This window comes from Pteropus medius, unplaced genomic scaffold (assembly GCF_902729225.1).
Source record: "Pteropus medius unplaced genomic scaffold, Ma_sr-lr_union100, whole genome shotgun sequence".
In the NCBI taxonomy this organism is placed as follows: domain Eukaryota; kingdom Metazoa; phylum Chordata; class Mammalia; order Chiroptera; family Pteropodidae; genus Pteropus; species Pteropus medius.
In genome coordinates, this window is record NW_024349801.1 from 5517165 (window position 1) to 5536624 (window position 19460).

The 19460-nt window shown below is 48.0% G+C and overlaps 1 protein-coding gene across 1 annotated transcript; it reads right to left on the reverse strand.

The window, feature by feature from the left end:
* Window positions 1-447: 447 nt before the first annotated feature.
* On the reverse strand, window positions 448-17475 carry KLHL36 (kelch like family member 36). Its single transcript, XM_039888759.1, has 5 exons — window positions 17341-17475; window positions 15264-15342; window positions 9899-10972; window positions 8195-8352; window positions 448-5907 (listed from the first exon to the last, which is right to left on the reverse strand). The coding sequence occupies exons 2-5, from the start codon at window positions 15321-15323 to the stop codon at window positions 5352-5354; spliced, it is 1848 nt and encodes a 615-aa protein (XP_039744693.1). The 5' UTR covers window positions 15324-15342; window positions 17341-17475; the 3' UTR covers window positions 448-5351.
* Window positions 17476-19460: the final 1985 nt, after the last annotated feature.

Genomic DNA, 19460 nt, shown 5'->3' on the forward strand with positions numbered 1-19460 from the left:
GCAGTTTCTAGGTGTAATGGGCACAGTAGGTACCTTGAACCATCCTCCCGATGCTTAGTTGCTAAAGGTGCCCTCTGTGACTGGGCTTGTCTGCTGGTGACCTTGTAAAACCCCAAGAGAGCAGAGGCCCCATCCTTCTCTTTTTGGGCTCTAATGGAAATAAAGTAGAAGCTGTTCTTATAGAAATATTATTGTTTCTTTCTGATAAAGATAACAAATTGCTTTCTAATTTTCTTTTCTAATGAAAATACCCCAACGGATGCAAATTTAAGCAAATAGTTTCATTTCAGGTCACAGGACTTAGTACTGCAATCAAGGATCTGAATGAAATTCCTGGCAAAATAGAGTAATTAGAGGCACAATGAAAGCACAATTGAAATGTCCCAGCATCGCATAAACCCAAAAGGCAGTCTGGTTAATTTCCAAATCATATTTGGGCTCAACATGCAAGGGGTTCTTTTTTCATTCAGGCAGAGAAAATAGGACTGAAGAGCATTACGATAACCACACAAGACTAGGAATGTAATTATAAAATAAGCCATACCCTAGCAGGCAAATCATTTTAATGTGTTTCAAGAATAGAATACTCTGTATGGAATTAAAAACAAAGAAAAAAATCAACATGCAGAAAATTAATTAAAAAGAAGTACAACACAGAAAAGCTCCGAGTGTCATAAAGTTACAAATACAAAAGCAACAAATTAAAAAACAAACACATGCGATTACAGATTTCGGTAACATTAATAGCTAGAACATACCCAATGAATTACTTAATCGTTAAATATTTCACTAATTTTGATAGAAAGCCGGTTGTAATTAACTTCAATTGATCCAAAAAACTTTATTTTTCCCTTCAATTGCAAGGAAACCTGGAAAGACGGCTTCAAGTAACTTTGAAAGGGTGGAGTTCCTTTTCTCAAAGAAAACTGACATGGAAAGGTTTATCCCCTCTGCCCCCCTCCCCCAATTTGTACATTCCTTCAATTCTTTTAACTAAGGCAACCAAAAGACAATTTCTTGAGACTCCAAAACATCCTCAGAAGTCACAAAATATATCCATGTTAAAAAAAAAAAACAACCCACAAAGAAATTAACACCCTCCAATGCTAAGGGCAATAATTCTATAAAGTGCAGATGGTTCACTGTTAACAGATTTTGTGGATTTCATGTTAAAATTTCTTTAAAAGAAGGGGTGGACGGGAGTGGATCAGAACCCTAGCCATGCCCTGGGTTGAGAAATGACCCGTATGAGAAAGGTGATCTGTGGATCAGTCCTCAGGTATCTTTTCAACTCTGCACATTGCTGAGGTAGGAGCTTCGGAAGAAATATAGAACATCTTAGGGAAGTGAGAGGGTCTTCTTGGCAAATCAGTGCCCTCTTGCTCAGTAGGGGAGCCTAAGACGGTCATACTCATGGGCCCGTGTGATCTTATACAATTCAAGAGTTATATCAGATCACAGCCACAGAGAGCAAGATCCAAGACAAAGCTACACGAGGCAGGCGAGATCCTGGCACTGACCACAAGACATTTGCTATCTAGTGCAATCTCAAAGGGGGAGGGGGGGCGGGTGGGGGGTGGTGAGATGGAAAACCCCCAGCAGGAAACCTACAAAATGGTTATTAGCAAATGGTATCAAAAAGTATCAAAACATTTCAAAAAACTTTAAAAACTGCCAGGCTTGGCAGATGCATAAGGCAGGATTCCCAAGTATCTGCAGAACTGCCCTATGCTCCAGAAGGTTTGTCCTGGAGGCCAGACCATTGCCCCTCCCCTCTGAAGACACTCAGAATTGGCAGAGACAGTGAGAATGTCCAGGTCATGGCTGAAACTGCCCCTCCAGGTTTGGGACCAGTGGTCTGACATTCTAGCCGAAAGCTCTGAGAGCTAAAAGGCCTGTGAGGTGCTGCTCAGGCTGGAACTGGTCAAGCCATATGCCATGGAGGACCAGGGTAGAGATGACGGCTGGTAACTCTACAAGGGGGTATAGGCGGAGGTCCTCTCACTTCCCACATTGCTCAAATCATCAAAAGGTCACTCTTGGCCTTGGGGCCAAGTACTTTGAACCACAGGTGAACTCATCTGAACTCAAAGATTGGGACCCTGAACCTTAGGGGATGGACTCCACCCCTCCTTTGGCATTTGGGTTCCCACCCAAAATCAAACACCTCTTAGGGTTGGCTTCTGAGATTTCTATTAAGTCACCATGAGGTCGCTTTATTAGTCAGGGTGGAGGGGAGGGACATTCAGAATACACACACGAAGTTTTCTGCTCAGATCAAGATCTACAAGTCCTTCCCAGTAGTCCATCTAAAATGAGAGAATGTTAAAAATGCTGATTGAGCCATCCATACGAGCAGAAAGACCACCCTAAGGAACCAAAGGTTTCTCCAGCTTTTCTATCTCCTTCCATTATTAAATTTATATCTTAAGCAAACAAGGCTCTGACTTGGATGAGGATCAAACTCAAAATCCACAACTAATATGAAGTTAAAACTCTAGTTCTTTGAAAGTGCGAAAAACAAAACCTGAATAAAGAGCCCACAATGCTTATTTTGAAAGATCAAAAAAATGATCCAGATTGTCTCAAAGTTCGGCTCAGAGCACTGACAATTTGATGACATAATGCCAAATATTGCTGTTTTCATCTCAAGAAGGCAGCCTGCAAAACTCTGGGCCTTTGGTTTGAAACTATACCATCATGATTTTGCAGTTCAAATAGCCACTTGCCTAAGCACATCCCCAAGCTCTGCCCATCTGAGTTAAAAAACCTTTCCTTCTAATCTTAGTGATTTCCATCTTAAAACATGAACAGCAAAAACCTGCCGCAGGTCCCACCACTCTTCTCCCACGTCCAGGTAGACACTGCTCATTGGTCATGATGTTATTTTCCTTTGACCTTAATGAGCTTGAGAAACTTTCTTAGTCTAAGTGGAGGCACCACCAATTATTTGAAGTTGGTTCACAAGAGGAAATTTACTTATCAAGCCGACCTTTAAGCGAATGCTCCCCCAACCTCAATAATCTTAGATCCTAAGCCATGTAAGTTACAAACTGTATGCATAGTGGTAGGTGAGACATGACAAAATGTTAGGGACCAGTACATTGCAAGTAACCCACAGGCACAAGAAGTCAGAACAGAGGCGAAGGGCCTGCATCCTGGAACACGTCCTGGTAGTCAAAAACAAAACAGCTGGCTTAGGCTAAAAACTGATGGCTCCTCTCCCCAAGGTCAAAGCCATCTGGCTCCCCAGAGCTCTTCCTCACTTGCCCCTGGATTCTGGTTGAATGATCACCTCTTCATAAACTGGGCTGAGCCGGGGAGAACAGACCACAGGTTCCGTGCTTTGTCAAGGGTCGTCAAGTAACGAACCCTTTTCTGGAATAGGAAGGGGCTAAGTTAACCCAAAGTTGGTAGAAGTTGTTCTGCTAAATATATTTCGTTGAGGGCTGGGACTAGGTATGAGATAAAAAAGGGTTTCGGGCTCAACAAAATTTGGAGATGCTGGGTTGATGGAAGGTTAATAGTTCATGCAGACTTCTCAGAGCCTTTAATATATACAGAAGGGTTGTGAAGCAACAAGAGTGTAGTTTTTTGGTTTGTTTGTATGTCTTACAGAACTTCTCAACAGTTTGTAAGCCCCTGGCAACTCCCATATGCAAAGAACTAGCTCAATATGCAGACTGCAGCCCAACTAGCAATAGAGGGCGATGATCTGAGTTCTGAAGCTTTAAATGCCCAAGTCACTCTCAGCTCTCCTGATCACTATAGAAACAGGACCAATCAAAATCATGGTAAACCTTGAAAGAAAGAAAGTGCAATAAAGAGACAAAAATAAAATAAAAGTTAACTGAGATTATTACTCTAAATGTTAACAGTATATCGTGAAGTTTTCTCATCTCTGCAAACAGATCTTTGTCAAGTTATAGATCATTAATGCCTCTCTTGGCTCATGATTAAAACAGATCACACTCCCGTCCTCCAACCATACTTTGTGTTTCACAGTGACTTGGCTGATAGTCTCAAACTCTCCTTAAAGGGCGCACACTCTTGATGTTCTATTAACTGCAGGAATCAGTGCAGGGCGGTTGCACATCTCAAAAGGAGGTGCTGAATATGTTTTCATAGCTTATATAAACTGAAAAAGCTTAACCCCTGGGAGGAGCCTGGTGGTTATTTCATCTAACCCCGTTGCTTAATGAATGAGGAAACAGCTCCAGACTTGTTAAAGAATTCGCCCAGCAGCACAAAACTACTTAGCAGCGGTTGGGTGGGCTGGGGTCTGTCGCTAGACTTGGGGGAGACACTCGACCACCTTTCTAGGAATCGACATGTGCTCACTCGTGTAAAAGCTTTCAGAGGCTTCTCAGAGCTGGAGTCACAGAGAACAATGGCAAATTCTACGGTGCTCCCTTTTTCTTTCCTGAGAAATAAATGTAGATGGGGCGGGGCGGGGGGGGCGCCTCAGTACATCCGTAATATAAGAAAGTGGGTTCCAGAAAAAAGAAAACGTTTTTTAAAAGCATAAATTACAAAATAGTGTTTATGAGGAGCTTTGTGCTTTTTTTTTTCTTTCTTCCTTGGTTACCTATGTACTTTTAGAATTTAGGAAGATTATCAACCAGGAAAAATGGGATTATTCAGAAACAATCGTCACCTGATAAGAAAATCCCAGTGGGAACACTTCCCTGATGAGAAGTCTTGGGTCTCACCTGACTGTCCAGCCAGTTGGTGACCTTTGGTCACTCACTCATCCTCTTGGGGTCTGCAACCCCATCTATGGAAACAAATGCGCTTGACCTTGCCAGTGATTCCCAAACATAGCTGATGCTTAGTCATTCCAGGAACAGGTTAAATACAGTTTCTAGCCACTCCCACCCCCATTCCTGGTAGTTTTAGATTCGATTATTCTGAGATGGGGCCCAGGTGTCTATTTTTTTTTTTAAAGCTCAGCCAGGTTTGGAAAGGCATGGACTAGATGATCTGAAGTGTTGCACTGAAGCCTCTAGTTTTTTCACTACAAAAATTTTTGCATAACCCCTGCCCTAGATACTCTGATGGATATGGTTAAGGGGCACCCCCAAGGATTTGTACTGTGGAGAGAAGCTCTGCGCAGACATAAGGGCATATTTCCTGCCTGGGCCCAGGTTTAATTATTCGAGCAAGATAATAAGTAAAGTTACATAGAATATTTAATTGTTTACTGTGATATAGAAATACCAAGAGTCATAAAAGTAAAAAAAGCTGCTAAGTGGTACATAATGGTTCCAGGGTTCTACGAAGTTGTTGCTGGTCTACAGACACTCTGGGAGGTGGCGATGGGGACGGGGTCCCAGTAGGCGAGGGCAGGGTCACTGATCCCGGTCCTGGTGCCTCTTGGCCTTGCCCTTCTTCTTCTTGTCCTCCAGCCTCGGCTTCAGGGCGCAGACGCAGGCGGACACGCCGGCGATGGCCTTGGGCAGGTCGGTGCCTTTGCTCCACTTGTCCTTCTCGAGGTCGTACACCTGGACTGTCTTGGAGAAGGCCGTGTTCTCCCAGCTGTAGCCACCCAGGATGTAGATGCGACCCTCCCACACGGCCACGCCCGACTCACTGTTGGCGTGCAGCAGCGGGGCCACGCGGGTCCACTGGTTGCACTGCGGGCTGTAGGCCTCGACGCTCAGCACGTCGAAGCGCTCCATGGACTCCACGCTGTCGTCGCTGCCCCCGATGGAGTAGATGCGGTCCTCCAGGCTGCACATGCTGTGCCAGCCCCGTGCCGTGGTCATGGGCCGCCGCTCCTCCCACACGTCCGTCCGGTGGTCGTAGCACAGCAGGTTCTTGCGGTAGGGGCCGATCTGGTAGTCATGGCCCCCCGAGATATACACGAAGTCTTTGTAGATGGTGCCTGCGTGGCCATACGTGAACCTGTGGAGAGAGGGACAGGTGGATAAAGAGACAAGGAGGGAGCTCCATGCTGCCCTGGCCTGGGGTCTACGTGCTGGGGCCTGTCTTCTCGGCAAATGGGGACAACGTGCCCTCTCCGGGGGTCGTAAGGATTTGAGGGGATGATGCAGGGAGCAGGCACCTTGTGAACACTTTACAGACGGCAGCTGTCACTGGACAGAAAGTGGAAGACAGAGTGAGTAAATGGGCCGCTAGGCAGTCAGACGGCCTGGGCAAGGATCCCAGCTCCGCCCCTCTCTCCATGTCCCACCCTGAGAAGTCGGCATAATCACAAGACTGGATTCCTTCTCATAAAGGCTGAAAACAGCAACAACATGCTATCGAGGCACACATGTATACCCGATCAAATTACATATGAAATGGGGAAGAGTATAATTCTAACTATATGACATTCTGCAAAAGTCCAGGCTACAGGGCCAGTAAAACAGCAGCGGTTGACAGCGGTTCGTTCATTGGAAGGGGCAGGGATGAAGGAGTAGGGCACACAGGATCTTGGGGCAGAAAAACTACTCGGTATGGTTCTATAATGATGGATACCTGCCATTATACATTTGTCAAAGCCCACAGAATGTACCATGCCAAGAGCGAACCTTAATATAAACTGTGGACCTTAGTTAATGATAATGTATCCATATTGGTACATCCATTGGAACAGACGTAACACACACTTGTGAGATATTAAAAATGTAGGGAGAGGCGTATGAGAACTCTCTTGTCTGCTTAAATTTCTGTAAACCTAGTTTCCTGCTCTAAAAAATGAAGTCTATATAAAGACAAAAAAAAAAAAAAAGTACAAACAACGGTGAAACAAAAGGGAACGATGTTATGAAATTCGGAACAGTGGTTATACAGTGGGAGGCAGGTGGATGGGAGAGAAAAGTATAGGGGACAATATTGTTGTGGGCAGACGGCAGTTACTGTTCCACATCTTGGCTCTGGGATTGGGCTGTGGGTTCATGGAGGTCCCATCACATGTCAGTAAATAAAAACAGATATGAGTAAATAAATGACATCAATGTGGGGCATGCATGCAATAATGATGACAGCATCATGGATTATTGTACATCTACGGTCCATTTAGAAAGAAAAAATAATTATAGGGTTATTGTAGCATTTAGGGTATATAAATCACACCGGCTGGCCCAGAGAGCGACAGCAGCAGATGTTCTTATCGCTATTATCAAGTCTCATTTCTCCATCTGTAAAATGGGATGATAAGGTAACTAAACCAAGAGACCAGAGGTCTTGCTTTGCTTATTGCGGGGTCATTATTTACTGCTGACCTGCCTCATTCACTGCCATCCTGGTTTGGATGATAAATTGTATGGGCGCCTATCTCCACCCCACCAGGTTATTGTGAACAGCAAAGGACTTATCACAGAAAGCACTTGGCTAAATTTGGCATAGGGCGATCAGTCACTAATACCACAACTGTCCAATCGCCTTAGTTAACAGCTGTCCAGGTGTTACTCTATTGCCTTCTTGGAACTCTACAAGAAGCTGGTAATAACTAAGGACTGGAAGAGATGGGGTTCACACCCAGACGCTTACACAATGCATCCTTCTAACTCTCAAGGACAAAGTCCCCAAGACACATGGAGGCGTTCCACAGCAAGACTGCTTCAGGAAGTGTACCTGCAGGTCAGACTACAGGGAATTGGTAAAATAAGTGGCATGAGCCTTCTGCCAAACCCATGACGATAATAAATGCACACCTTTATTCAGGGAGAATAACTGCTCTGAGCCTTGGAGCATTGTCCGTGTGCTGTGTGCTGTGTGTGAGACTCCCAAGGAGCATCTTAAGACAATCTCGTTCTTATGACAATGCTACAGGGCATTATAATCATGCCCACTTTACAGATGAGGAAACGAAGAGGGCGGCGGTACCTGCTCGTGTCGCGGATCTGGTACAGATATCCCCCCAGCAATTTGAACTCTCCTTGCCCAAACTCAGAGATTTTTAGGTAAATCCATCACTGTCCGAACTCAACGCTCACTCCTTGAAATGCAGGAAGTGAACAGACTCGGAAACTGAGGAATGTTTATCTTAGTAATCGAGCTGACACTTGCACTCGGATGGCCAAGAACAGGAGCCCTGACTCGTCAACCACCACACCCTCCGCCCTCATGGTCTGTTATGTACAAGCCAGATTTTTCTGGAGGCCAAAACATCCAGTAAGTGAGGTGGACTGAACTGTAACCTAAAAGTTGTTATGCCTGAAGAGTCTGCCACGAAACCCCCAATCACCTTGGCAAACCGGCCACGTAGGACCAGGAGTCAGTCTTGGGACTGTACGTCTCGACTGAAGAGAGTGCTCCATTCTCATTCCGGCCACCAACAGCCACCAGCATGTCTTCAATGGAGGCAAGGTAGAAATCCACACGGCGCTGGTTCATGGAGGCCACCTGTGGAGGCGAGACACCTGTACCTTCCCTTCCCCAAACCCTGGACAGTGTCAATGCAATATCTAGCAGTAGTTCCCAAAGGTGTTCAATGGAACAGACAGCCTGGGAAGGTGAGGCAGTGACCAAGTGAGTTTGGGGGAAGGGAGTCAAATTTGAAGAAAGGAGCGTTCTTTAGGAGGGGCTGCTCAGAGTCCCCAAAGACCCTTGAGACATTGGGGATCCCCAAGAGGGAAATGAAGAACATGGCTCCCCAAACTTGTTTGGCTATGTGGCCAGCCTCGTGCACTTGCATTCTGTAGGATACACAGTTCATAATTGCTGATTTAGTGGTTTCCTGAAATAAAAATTAATCTTTCCTCTTGCTACCCCCATCAGATAGTTTTTTTTTTTTCAAATTAATGATTGCCATTAATTTAAAAGGCAGAAAGCGGCAGTCAACAGGAAATTAAAAAGCAGAAGACCTAACTTAAAAAAAAAATCTAAGCAGAACATACAAGTAAACACAGTCCTGCAGGGGGCGATCCATTCAGGCTGCCACCGCTATGAAGCTTTTGAAGATGGGCTCAAAGCTGGGAGCCTCTTTCTAGTGGCAAGACTTATACCTTGGTGGGTGGTTTTAGATTTTTAAGAATAAAATCAAAAGGTCATCAGAGTCCATTCTGAGTTTTGAGCTCAGAAAAACACCAAGTTAAGTAAAAACACAGAGGTGTGAGTATAAAGACTGAGACCGACTTTTGTGGATGGTAGTCTGGGGAGGCAGGCATTCATGGGAGAAAAGAAAACCTTCCCTCTGCCAGGCACTTGCCAGTCAACATTGGTTACAAACTCCGACCCTGGAAAGTCAATGTCTCCCCCACTCATTTCCAGAGGGAGAAGCTGAAATTTGGAGAGGACAAGAAACCAGTCTGAAATCCCCAGCTATAATTTAGCCAAGTTGGGATGTAAACTCAGGTCTGATGCCAAGACCCATGCTCTTCCCAGAATTAGTGGCCACAGGTCCTATCAGACGAGCCTTCGTGGCCTCCTTAAACCAGCTCCAAAACTTTCCAAAAGAGGAGCTCGGCTAAGACTCCGAGCCATGGGGAAGAGTGTTCAAGCTATGGGCCAAATCTTGAGACTGGCGCTATCCAATATGGTAGATAGTAGCCTTGTGTGGTCATTTACACACATTTAAATCAAATTGAAAATTCAGTCCTCCAGTCACATTGGCCACAATTTCAAGTGCTTGATCGCCACACGTGGCTGGTGGCTACTATATCGGACAGCACAGATGTGAAATGTTTCTATCGGCACGGAAAGTTCTATTGGACATCGCTGCCCTGGAAAATGACTGACCCTGCAGAAGGAGGCCGGTCAGCCCTCACTCCCCGCAACCAGGGTGCGGGCATAGGGGAGGGTGGGAACTAGGTGGCTCATCACTTTATCATCACACCTCGTTCAGAAGCAGGACGCTGGTCAAGGCCCAAGAGATGGGAGGGGCAGTCAGGCTAGGTTAAAGAGATCAAAAGTCCTCAAGAGTAAAGAAAGAATCTGGCTTTAATCTCACCTTGATCCACTGTTTACAGCGGGGGTCATACCTATAAAGAAGACTGGACGCTGCATCCCCTCCATTGTCCCTCGAGAAGCTGCCGCCGGCGATGAAGATGAAACCCCCCAACACGGCAACACAGTGGTGGCTCCGCCGGGCTGGCAGGGGTGTCTCCTTGACCCACTGCTCGCTCTTGGCGTCCAGGTAGCAGGTGTCATCACTGAGCTCCAGACACCGCTCAGAGACCTCACCGCCCACGAACAGCAGGCGCTCCTCGTTGGTGCGCAGTGCCGTGCGCTTGGTCTGCATGACCGGCTGGGCCGCCAGGCTGTTGTGGTAGCGCACGGCCTCCTCGATGAAGCCCTCGCAGTTGGCCTCCCTGGGAAGCAGCGAGCACACGGCGGGCTTGACGCGATGCAGCAGGTCGTTCTTGGGGATGAGGGGGAAGTGGATGTGCTCCAGCACCTGGTAGGCGTGGGCCTCACGCTCTGGCTGCTGCGTCAGCCACTGCAGGGCGGCCTGCAGCAGGTCATGCTCGCACTCCCGCTGCACCTCGCTGCTGCTCAGGTACACGCACAGCTTCTGCATGGAGATGTTCTGCAGGAAGTCAGGCGTGAAGGACAGTGTGCCAAAGTGGCTCAGGATGAAGCCGTCGATGAAGGCATCCAACCGCTTGAGGCTGTAGATGGAGGCCAGCTCCTGCAGGTACAGGTAGTTGTCCTCGCTCACCTCCTGCTCTAGGTACTCACAGCAGAAGTCCACCACTGTCCAGATCTGCAGCAGGTGGGCTGTCTCCAGGATGTAGTCGATGTTGCCACCGTCCAGCGCCAGCTCCCCACCGTACAGGAAGTCCACCACAGCCTTGAGGCCGATGTAGGAGGCACCAATCAACTCCACCTCCTTCTGGAAGGCCTCACGCATGCCCAGGGTGAACATGGAGTTGAAGTAGTCGCTGCACACGGCCAGCAGGTTGCGGTGGGCCGGCAGGCGCTGCTCGTCGGCTACTAGGACGATGTCGCAGAAGAGGCCACGGAGACGCTGCTCATTCAGCCGCTGCAGCACTGTGGTCGAGTGCTCGGCCCAGCGGTACACCTATGGGAGATCACCTGTCAGGGCTCTACTTGCAGCCAGGTCCAGGGAGGGGAAGTGAACCAACCTGCCTCCTCCCCACTCCCCCAGATGCAGGGGCCTGGAGTCAATCTAGTGCAACACAACTAGCATTTTAAATACAGTGGAATGAAGGAGAATGGGAAATAGAATACCAGAGTGCATCGCAGGAACAAGGGTGAGGGGGTGAGTGGGTGAGTGTGAGTGGGTGAGTGGGTGAGTGTGAGTGGAGTGTGTGAGTGTGTGTGTGTGTGTGTGTGTGTTGTATATATCCTTCCTTCCATTTTCTCCTTCTTTATAAATTAAACTACTAAAATCAGCCTTCCTTCCTTCCCTCTTTTCCTTCTTTATAAATAGGATTTCTAAAAGTTTTTTTTTCTTCCTTGTCTCCTTCCCCCCTTCCTTACTGTGGGTCATGAGCAAACAGGTTTGAAAAATGCTGTCCTGTCAGGATGAAGAAGTAGCTCAGAGTGTAGCCTCAAAAGTCAGACAGAATCGGGGTTTGACTCCAGCTCTGCCACTTATCAGCTGTGTGATCTAGGGTGAGTCACAAGGAGACTCTGAGACTCCATTTCCTTGTCTCAAAAGTGAAGATGAGGGTATTCACTGCTCGGGCTGGGGTAGGGGGCATTTAATGAGACAGATTACGGCAAAGAGGCCGCCTGAGGGAAGCTGCTGTGATTGTCATCCCCACCAGCGCTCTGTGCTGAGGAAGACAGCTTTTGCCCTCTCAGAAAGGCACAGGGGCTTGCTATAGAGACTCCTATTTCTACTGATCTGTGCAGGGATGTGGTGGGTCCCAAAGGCTGAGTGATGTCTCCAGACTGAGGTGCTCTGGGAATCCTACTTCTGGAAATATGGCTTCACTAGCCAATGCCAGGGTTAAAAGAGACATATACGTAAAATTCAGATACATTGTCTTTTCCCGGGGGCTTATATGTACCTGCATTGTGCTGTGTACCTGACATGCAATCTCTCATTTAAACATCTTGAAAACTCTCCAAAGGATATATCTACTATAATCTCTACTTTGCAGAGACTAAGAAGAAGCCTGCCCAAAGCCCCACAATGACTGCACGGCAGGGCTGAGATTTGAACCTGTTTGATTCCAGAGCCCAAACCTGAAGTCACCATGCTGTGCTAGAATTAACAAATGAATTAATATGAATAATGACTATGAATTCCATAAATTTATGTTGGTAGCCGGTTATTGAGTGCTACATGCCTGCCATGTGCTTTTGAGGCTATGAAGATATGTCAGACCTTGTCAAGAGTTTCAAATCCTTGGAGGACTAATTATGCTCGAGGCTTTCGAGATATCGCACACTTATTTATTCACTATGAAAACAACAAGAAAATTCAATATAGGGGAAAACAGGCCATTCGGGAATATCAACTAGGTAGCTGATCTATTTGAGGGTGATTGAGAAGAGGCTGGCTGGGCACTAAGCCTCAAAAAGGGAAATGGTGGTAGAAAGGAAGATGGACTGAGGGATTGGTAGGTGTGAGCTGCTATGTGATTGGCTGACAGGTCCCCTAATTCTTGTAGGTTACTTCCTAGAGTAGTGAGTTTCATTTCTTTCTTCCCCTCCAAATCTGCTCTTTACTGCCTCTGACGGATTTGTAATTGAGAGACTTCTTTTCCCTCTGGTCCTTCCTTATCTAGTTCCAACATCGATCGCTGTCTATATTATGGGTATGGGCAGCCACCTCACATTCTGATGAGGACACCAAACAGATACTGCCTTAAGCTTCCTTCCTATCCAAGTCTAGAGAGTCAGGTTCTACTGCTCTTACATTACAGGATGGTTTCTCATAGGTCCCAAACACAGATAGCTCCATTTATTCTGGTTACTTGCAGAGAGAGAGCCTGGCTGGCCTGGTTTTGGCTTCTAATTAAGCAGAAATGGTCTCGACTCCAACACATGCTGGCTTGGGGCCCCTCTCAAATGCAGATCGAAGGAAATTAAAAAGCACTATAGCAGCAGGATATCTCGTAATAGTAACGGCTCAGTGTCCTGAGAGAAGCAAGTGAGGGGCATCGGGTGTGCTGTCCGCCCAACCGGGGCCCCTGGTTGTCTCCAAGCTGGTGGGGATGTGGAGGCGCCACACTTAAATGGGGGTACACATGACCCCAGGCTGCTTGATAAAAAAGGGACAACCCCGAGGGGTGGGGACTTGGGAAAGCCCCAGACGACAGCTGCCAAAGGGAACCATCTGCTCCATGAGCCAGAGCAGGGAAAAGGGCAGCGCTGCTTCTAAAACTGGGTCTCCGAGATAAGTAGGCGCCTTTAATTCTGTACCTGGTTCTTGACGACAGCCCGTTTCTCATTATTTTAGTGTAGCTGCGGAGACGAGAACTTCAAACAACAGACAAATGTGACTTCCCAATTTTAAAGGAACAATAGGAACAGAGTCTTAGCACTTCGTACAACTTCAAAGCCCTGGCCCCCAACGTTCTCCGATAGTATCGACCCTGTTCTTCCCTTCATGTCCTATGCTAGTGCCTTTATCAGAAAAAAGGCAAAGTGGGTGAAGAAACACGGGTACTCAGGAGCTAATACTGGATGGATACAGCAGATATGGGGTATTTCATATTAAAAAAGAACTCAGCATCAAAATAGATGAACGCATTTTAGAGTAGATAAATGAACAGTGGTAGTCACTCAGTGGAAGACTCCATCGCACCGAGAAGGAACAACCTACTACGATAAGCAGCCACTGCGGAGAACCTCGGATGCACCATCCTGAGTGCAAGGAGCCAGGCACGCTTACATAGAGTTCAAGGGCAGGCAAAATCGCAGCATTGGAAGTTGGGAGAGTGGCAATGTAGGGACTACAGGGGTTTGGTAATTTTTTTTAATCTCGGTGCAGGCTACAGGGGTGTGTTAATGTCTAGAAAAATCAGTTATAATTTGGGCACTTTTTAAATACAAAAAGTTAGGAACATAAATACAATCAACCAACGGATTGAGAACCCTATTCCTAAAAGCATCAATGAAGAAAGAAAGAAACTCAGAATCAGGCTTTAAGGGACAAAGATTTCTAGTGCTATGAAACTTAGAAAGCCATACTGTCTCCGTAGCCAAGCTCTGAAACAAAGCCCCTTTGAGTCAGCAGCGAGACCTTTCTGGGTTTTCACAGCAGATAAAGCCAGGCTTGGCAAGAGTCTTCTCAGTAAACGCAAATGGAAATAGGAGACTGTTTCTCAGAACCAACCTATCCTGAAAATCACGCCCGTTTTTCTTTGATGCACATGTGCAGAATCTCCTTCTTTTTCCCTCAAATCTCTAGGCTGCTCACAACTCCCTTTAGCTGACATGGACTTTCTTAACCTTTTTTCAATGTTCTTTAAGGTATTTTTTCTAACAGCGTCCACAAAATGTTAATATCACATATATTCTATTTATCTGTGCATGTACTATATGTATAGTGGTGCTGTAATCATAAAGAGAGTAAAAATTCTTTCCACACACTCCAAGAACCAATTTTACCCTTGTGGGGGTAATATTTGCCTCACTGAGAATGCTGATCTAGGGTAACCATAAAATTAAATATCCAAAAAGGATCACTTTTAAAGGGGGTGTTACTGATATATATAAAAAGATAGGTAAAAGTGGGGATAGTCCAGCAAGTTGGGACCCCAATTCTTATCTATAGCAGCTGAGGGGACAGGGGCTGCTCCGAGTTCCCAGAGAAGTTTTCCGAAGGTGTAGATGCCCCGGTCCTGTGCTCAGATTTTAACTGAGCAGGTCTGGGGGCGAGGCCAGGCATATGCATTTCTAATGGGACACCCTTCCCCTGACTTTCTCCCAGGGTGATTCTGATGCAGCTAGTGTGACACAGGTTGGTAGCCCAGCCCTGGGAAACCAACCTCACTCATTCCTAGGGTCCCAGAAAGTCATGATGGGGGAGGACCCTGGGCCCTTAACAACCAGGAATGCAATGTGCTGCCCCCACCATAAAGTTGGATGCTGGCTTCTCAATGGACTTGTCCTTGGAGTTTTTGAGCCCCCAAGTGGGGACAGCAGTCCCATGACTTTTATCCTGTCCCACCCAGCTCTTAGGGTTGAGGTGCAGAATAAATGAGTTGAGCTGTGTCTCTAATGACCCTTGCACTGCCAGATCTATTTTATGTTTCTTCCACACCTAGCCCAGGCTACCTCTGCTCATCAGTAAGAAGATTACCACGACCACCAAGAACAGAAAACCAGTGTGTACACTGAGAATGAGCTCATTAGAAAAACATCACACTTCTTAGGCAATTTTCACAGACCTTTGAAGATTCGCTGATCTTGTAGGGCCGAGACACTCGGGTCTGCCGGCTTCCCTCCATCACGAAAGAAGTCGCTCACCTACAACAAGAACAGGATTTCTGAGCACGTAGTAATAGTAATAGCTCTAGGTCATTTGTTAATTAAAGGCTCTGCTGGATGATATCAATGGCAATGAGGGTGAAAGCAGTCACATGGAGGGCAGAGGAAGAGAAAGCAATGTTCTACGAAGAACTCTTACACTGCGAGTTGAAAAAATCGGATTGTTAGAATCAGAGAGAACATTTAACAACTGTTCCTTTGTCATCTGAAATCTGACAACACCATGTCTTTTAACCCACTTCCTATAAGTACCTTTCTTTTGATGCTTGGTCTCAACTGGGCCTTTTGGCTAGATCAAGGTTATAATGACATGGTACCATTTCAGAGCCCAATGACCCTGGAACCAAGCTATGGGATTTACATACGCTGTCTCATATAACCCCACAACTACTTGGCCAGGCCGATGTCCCTTATCCCATTTTACAGATGAGATATTGGGTTCAAGGTCACAAAGCTAGTAAATGGCTGGGAACCAAACCTGGGCCCTTCATCGTGATGCTCTGCTGAATGTCACACAGTCTTTGAGAGTATCGTACTTCTAAAATATCATGAAGTTAAGGATGTGGTGCAGTGATGACTACTACACATAAAGTATGCTCTAGACACGGGTACTGGTTTAAGAGCTTTCCTGATTTAATCTCCACAACAACCCCATGAGGCCACCACTATTATTATTCTGTTTATGGAGGAGGAAACTGATAGCAGCAAGGGGAAGTAATTTGACAGATTCACATAGTTAGGAAGAAGCCAGCAGAGTTGAGATTCCAACCCACGGTGGTTTCCATGCACTTAACGGCTAGGCTAGTCCACCATAAAAATTAAATTAAATTAAATTTAAAAAGCTCACAGGTAGGAAACCTTTTTCTGGGGCTTAAGCTCTGCCTAGGACACCCAGGATAAACTTGAACAAGCATGCTAACCTCTCCAGACCTCATGGTAGCATCTATGAAATGGGCTGGTATATCAGGTGATATTAAGGTTTCTTCTAGGTTTGAAATGTCAAGTAACTCACTGACAGCACAGAACCAGGCTCTGGGGGCTCTCAGGGGATGGGGAAACACAGAAGAAGAACTAAGCCAGCAATATGGGCACAAGTCACATACTGGGACTGAGGGTCCTTAAGGAGGAATTTTTTTCCCTTCTATCCACCTCTGAGAAGAGTCAATTTGTTACCTATTGAATAAACCACCTTTGCTAATCATAAACAATGTAACAAAAAGTCAGCACTGTTTCAAGATAATCAGGTATACACAAAGGGGGCTCCAGCTGTCCATCCTGTACAGCTCCCTCCTGGAAGGAAAGGACAACTAGACTTCTGACAAATTAGCAACTTCATGACAATGACCAGCTATACCCACTCCTGTCCTTTTTCACGGACCCTCAGCTGCTGGGGGGCTCAGAGAGGGAAGTGGAGGAAACCACATTCATGCAGTGCCAACCGCACACCAGTGACTTCCTGGTTTCACCTTCACCCTTTGAAGCAGGTGCCATCATCATTCCTGACATCTAGGCTGAGTGGTGGAGAGGCCCACCCAAGGTCACTCCACAGAAAGCATCAGGTCCCTCCCGACACCACTCTAGGCATGAAGCCAGAGCTCCGTCTGCTCTGAGTGCTAAAAGCTTTCTTTTCTAGGCCAAGATTTCTAGAGAGAGTTTCCCCTTGTGTAGGTTCCCTTTTGTCTCCGGGCAAGTGGTTTGGAGCTGATTTCTACACGAGTGCTGGGTGTTGGCTGCCTCCGTGCTTTCTGAAAGCAGACGAGAGGGTCAAGGCCATCCACATGAGTAGTGACGATCCCAGCTACGCATAAAAGGTCTTTTCCTAAACATGGGAACAGAGGCCACGTCCGGACAGGCGGGCCCCCAGGGAGCCTCCTCTTCAAGCTCCTTCTTCGGGTTTCGACCCTGAACGTGCCCGATCTCGGCGCTCGGGGAAACACAACGTTGTGGAGACGGACACGGCTACTCGCCAGCACTCACCCGCGCCGGGTCTCGCCGGCAGGGTCTCCCGGGACGCCGCTGTCGCTCGTTCGGACCCGGCACCCCCTGGCGGAACCGCCGGCACAACGGCCGCTCGGGCAGGCTCGAGCCAGCTGCGCGGAGGCGAAGGCGGCGGCGGCGGCGGCGGCAGAGGCGGAGGCGGAGTGGGGACGCGACCGGGGCCGGCGCCCGCGGCGGGACGCCGGGACACTCACTCACCTGGGCCGCGCGAGCCGCCGCACAGGCCGCACCTGTGCCCCCTCCGGGGGCGGCGGCGCCCCTCCCCCGCGCCGCTGCGCCACCACCCCCAGCACAAAGGGAAGCCGCGGGTGGACCGGGCGGGGGTCGCGCTCGCCAGGCCGGGGGGCCCTCCGCAGGCAGGCCCGCCTCCAGCCCCCCGACGGCGCGCGGCGCCCGGGCGGTCCGGGACGGAGGCGGGCGCGCGGCGGCCCACCTGGCGGGCGCGCTACGGCCGCGGCGCGGGGATCCCCGGCGGCGGGGCCGGCCGGGCGGGGCGGCGGGGCGCGGGCGCCGAAGCCCCGGGGCGGGCCGGGTGCGCAGCCATGGCTCCGCCAGGAAGTGCGAGGCCGAGGGCGGAGGCGCGCGCGGCCAATGGCGGCGGCCGGGAGGAGGTGGGCTCAGGCGGCGCCGAGGCGGGGCCTGCGCCCGGGGCGGGCGGCGCGCGCGGGGCTGCGAGGCCCACACCCCTCGGCCCGCGGGCGGGGGGCCGCCGCAGTCACGCCACGCGAAATGCCCGCTGGGTGTCACCCACTGTGCCAGGAGCGGAGATACGGCGCGGACGGGACAGGCGAGGTTCGGGCCCTGGGGAACTGATAGGTGTCCCGAAGTTGAGTGCTGGATGGGGCGCTGTGAAGGCATCTTTGCTCCTTCACCTCCTTTTAGTCTTAGCTCGAATGTCCCCTGCGTTCACCCTAGGGTGAGGTCTTCGCCGTCCCCTCTATTTAAAGTCACATCCTCTCTTTAGGCTACTTCAGCTTTACACCTCACTTTAGCTCCTGCTATCTTATATTCTACATCATTTTCTTATTCATTGGCTTATTGTCTCTCCCCCTAGTAGAAACTCTTCAGGGCAGGGTTTATTGTCATCTTTTATCCCTGGCTACGCCCCCACTACTGGCACACAGTAGGCGTTCAGTAAATATTTGTGGAATGAATGAATTTAACCATCACGGGTCAATCTATCAATTGGCAAACTTATCTCATGCTACAGTATTGAAGAGCCTTGAAAACATTATTGTAAGTGAAAGAAGCCAGGTATAAAAGGACACGTATTGATTGTATGCTTCTATATATATATATATGGACATTTCTGTCCAGAACAGGCAAATCCAGTAGATGAGTGGTTGCCAAGGGCTGGGATAAGGGGGAAAACGGGTGTGTGTGTGTGGCTGTTAAAGGATAAGAAATTTCTTTTTGGAGAGATGAAAACGTTCTGAATGAAGTTAGATAGTATGGATCCCAGGACTCAGTAAATATACTGAAAGCCATTAAATTCTACAATTTAAAAGGGTGAATGTTATGGTATGTGGGCATATCGACACAGGGTAAGTGCCATTGCTTTCTTCCAAGTGTGAGCTTTGCCTCTGAGCCTCAGCGTTCTCATCTGTGAATGGAATCAATAAGAGAGAGCCAGCGTGCCCTGATCTCCCTGGCCTTCCCATTCCTAGTTCAGTCCACTGTCCATTCCCATCTTGCATCTCTCTGAAAAGTGCTGCATTTATGGAACTTTTAATTCAAGGGAGCGAGGGTAAAACCAGCCCTAGAACCACCTAGGGGATTCTTTAAATGATGTTGTCACTACCTGCCTGGATTATTATCCCCCATCTCTCTCCTCTTTTCTGTGGCACAAATACAGGTTCACCCTTCAGTACTTTACTCAGGCATCGTCTGTACTCTGAAGCCTTACTTGCCCATCTTCGACCCTTCCTTGACCCCTCTCCACCCCAAACAAAGCTAAACTCCACGTCTTGCTCTACATCTGTATCTTGACACTCGGATCTCTAGTATTATATCAATTCATGCACTTTTTTATTCGTTAGTTCATTCAACAGACTTTTAGGGAATTCCTGCCATGTGCCAGGTACCGTGGTAGGTGCCAG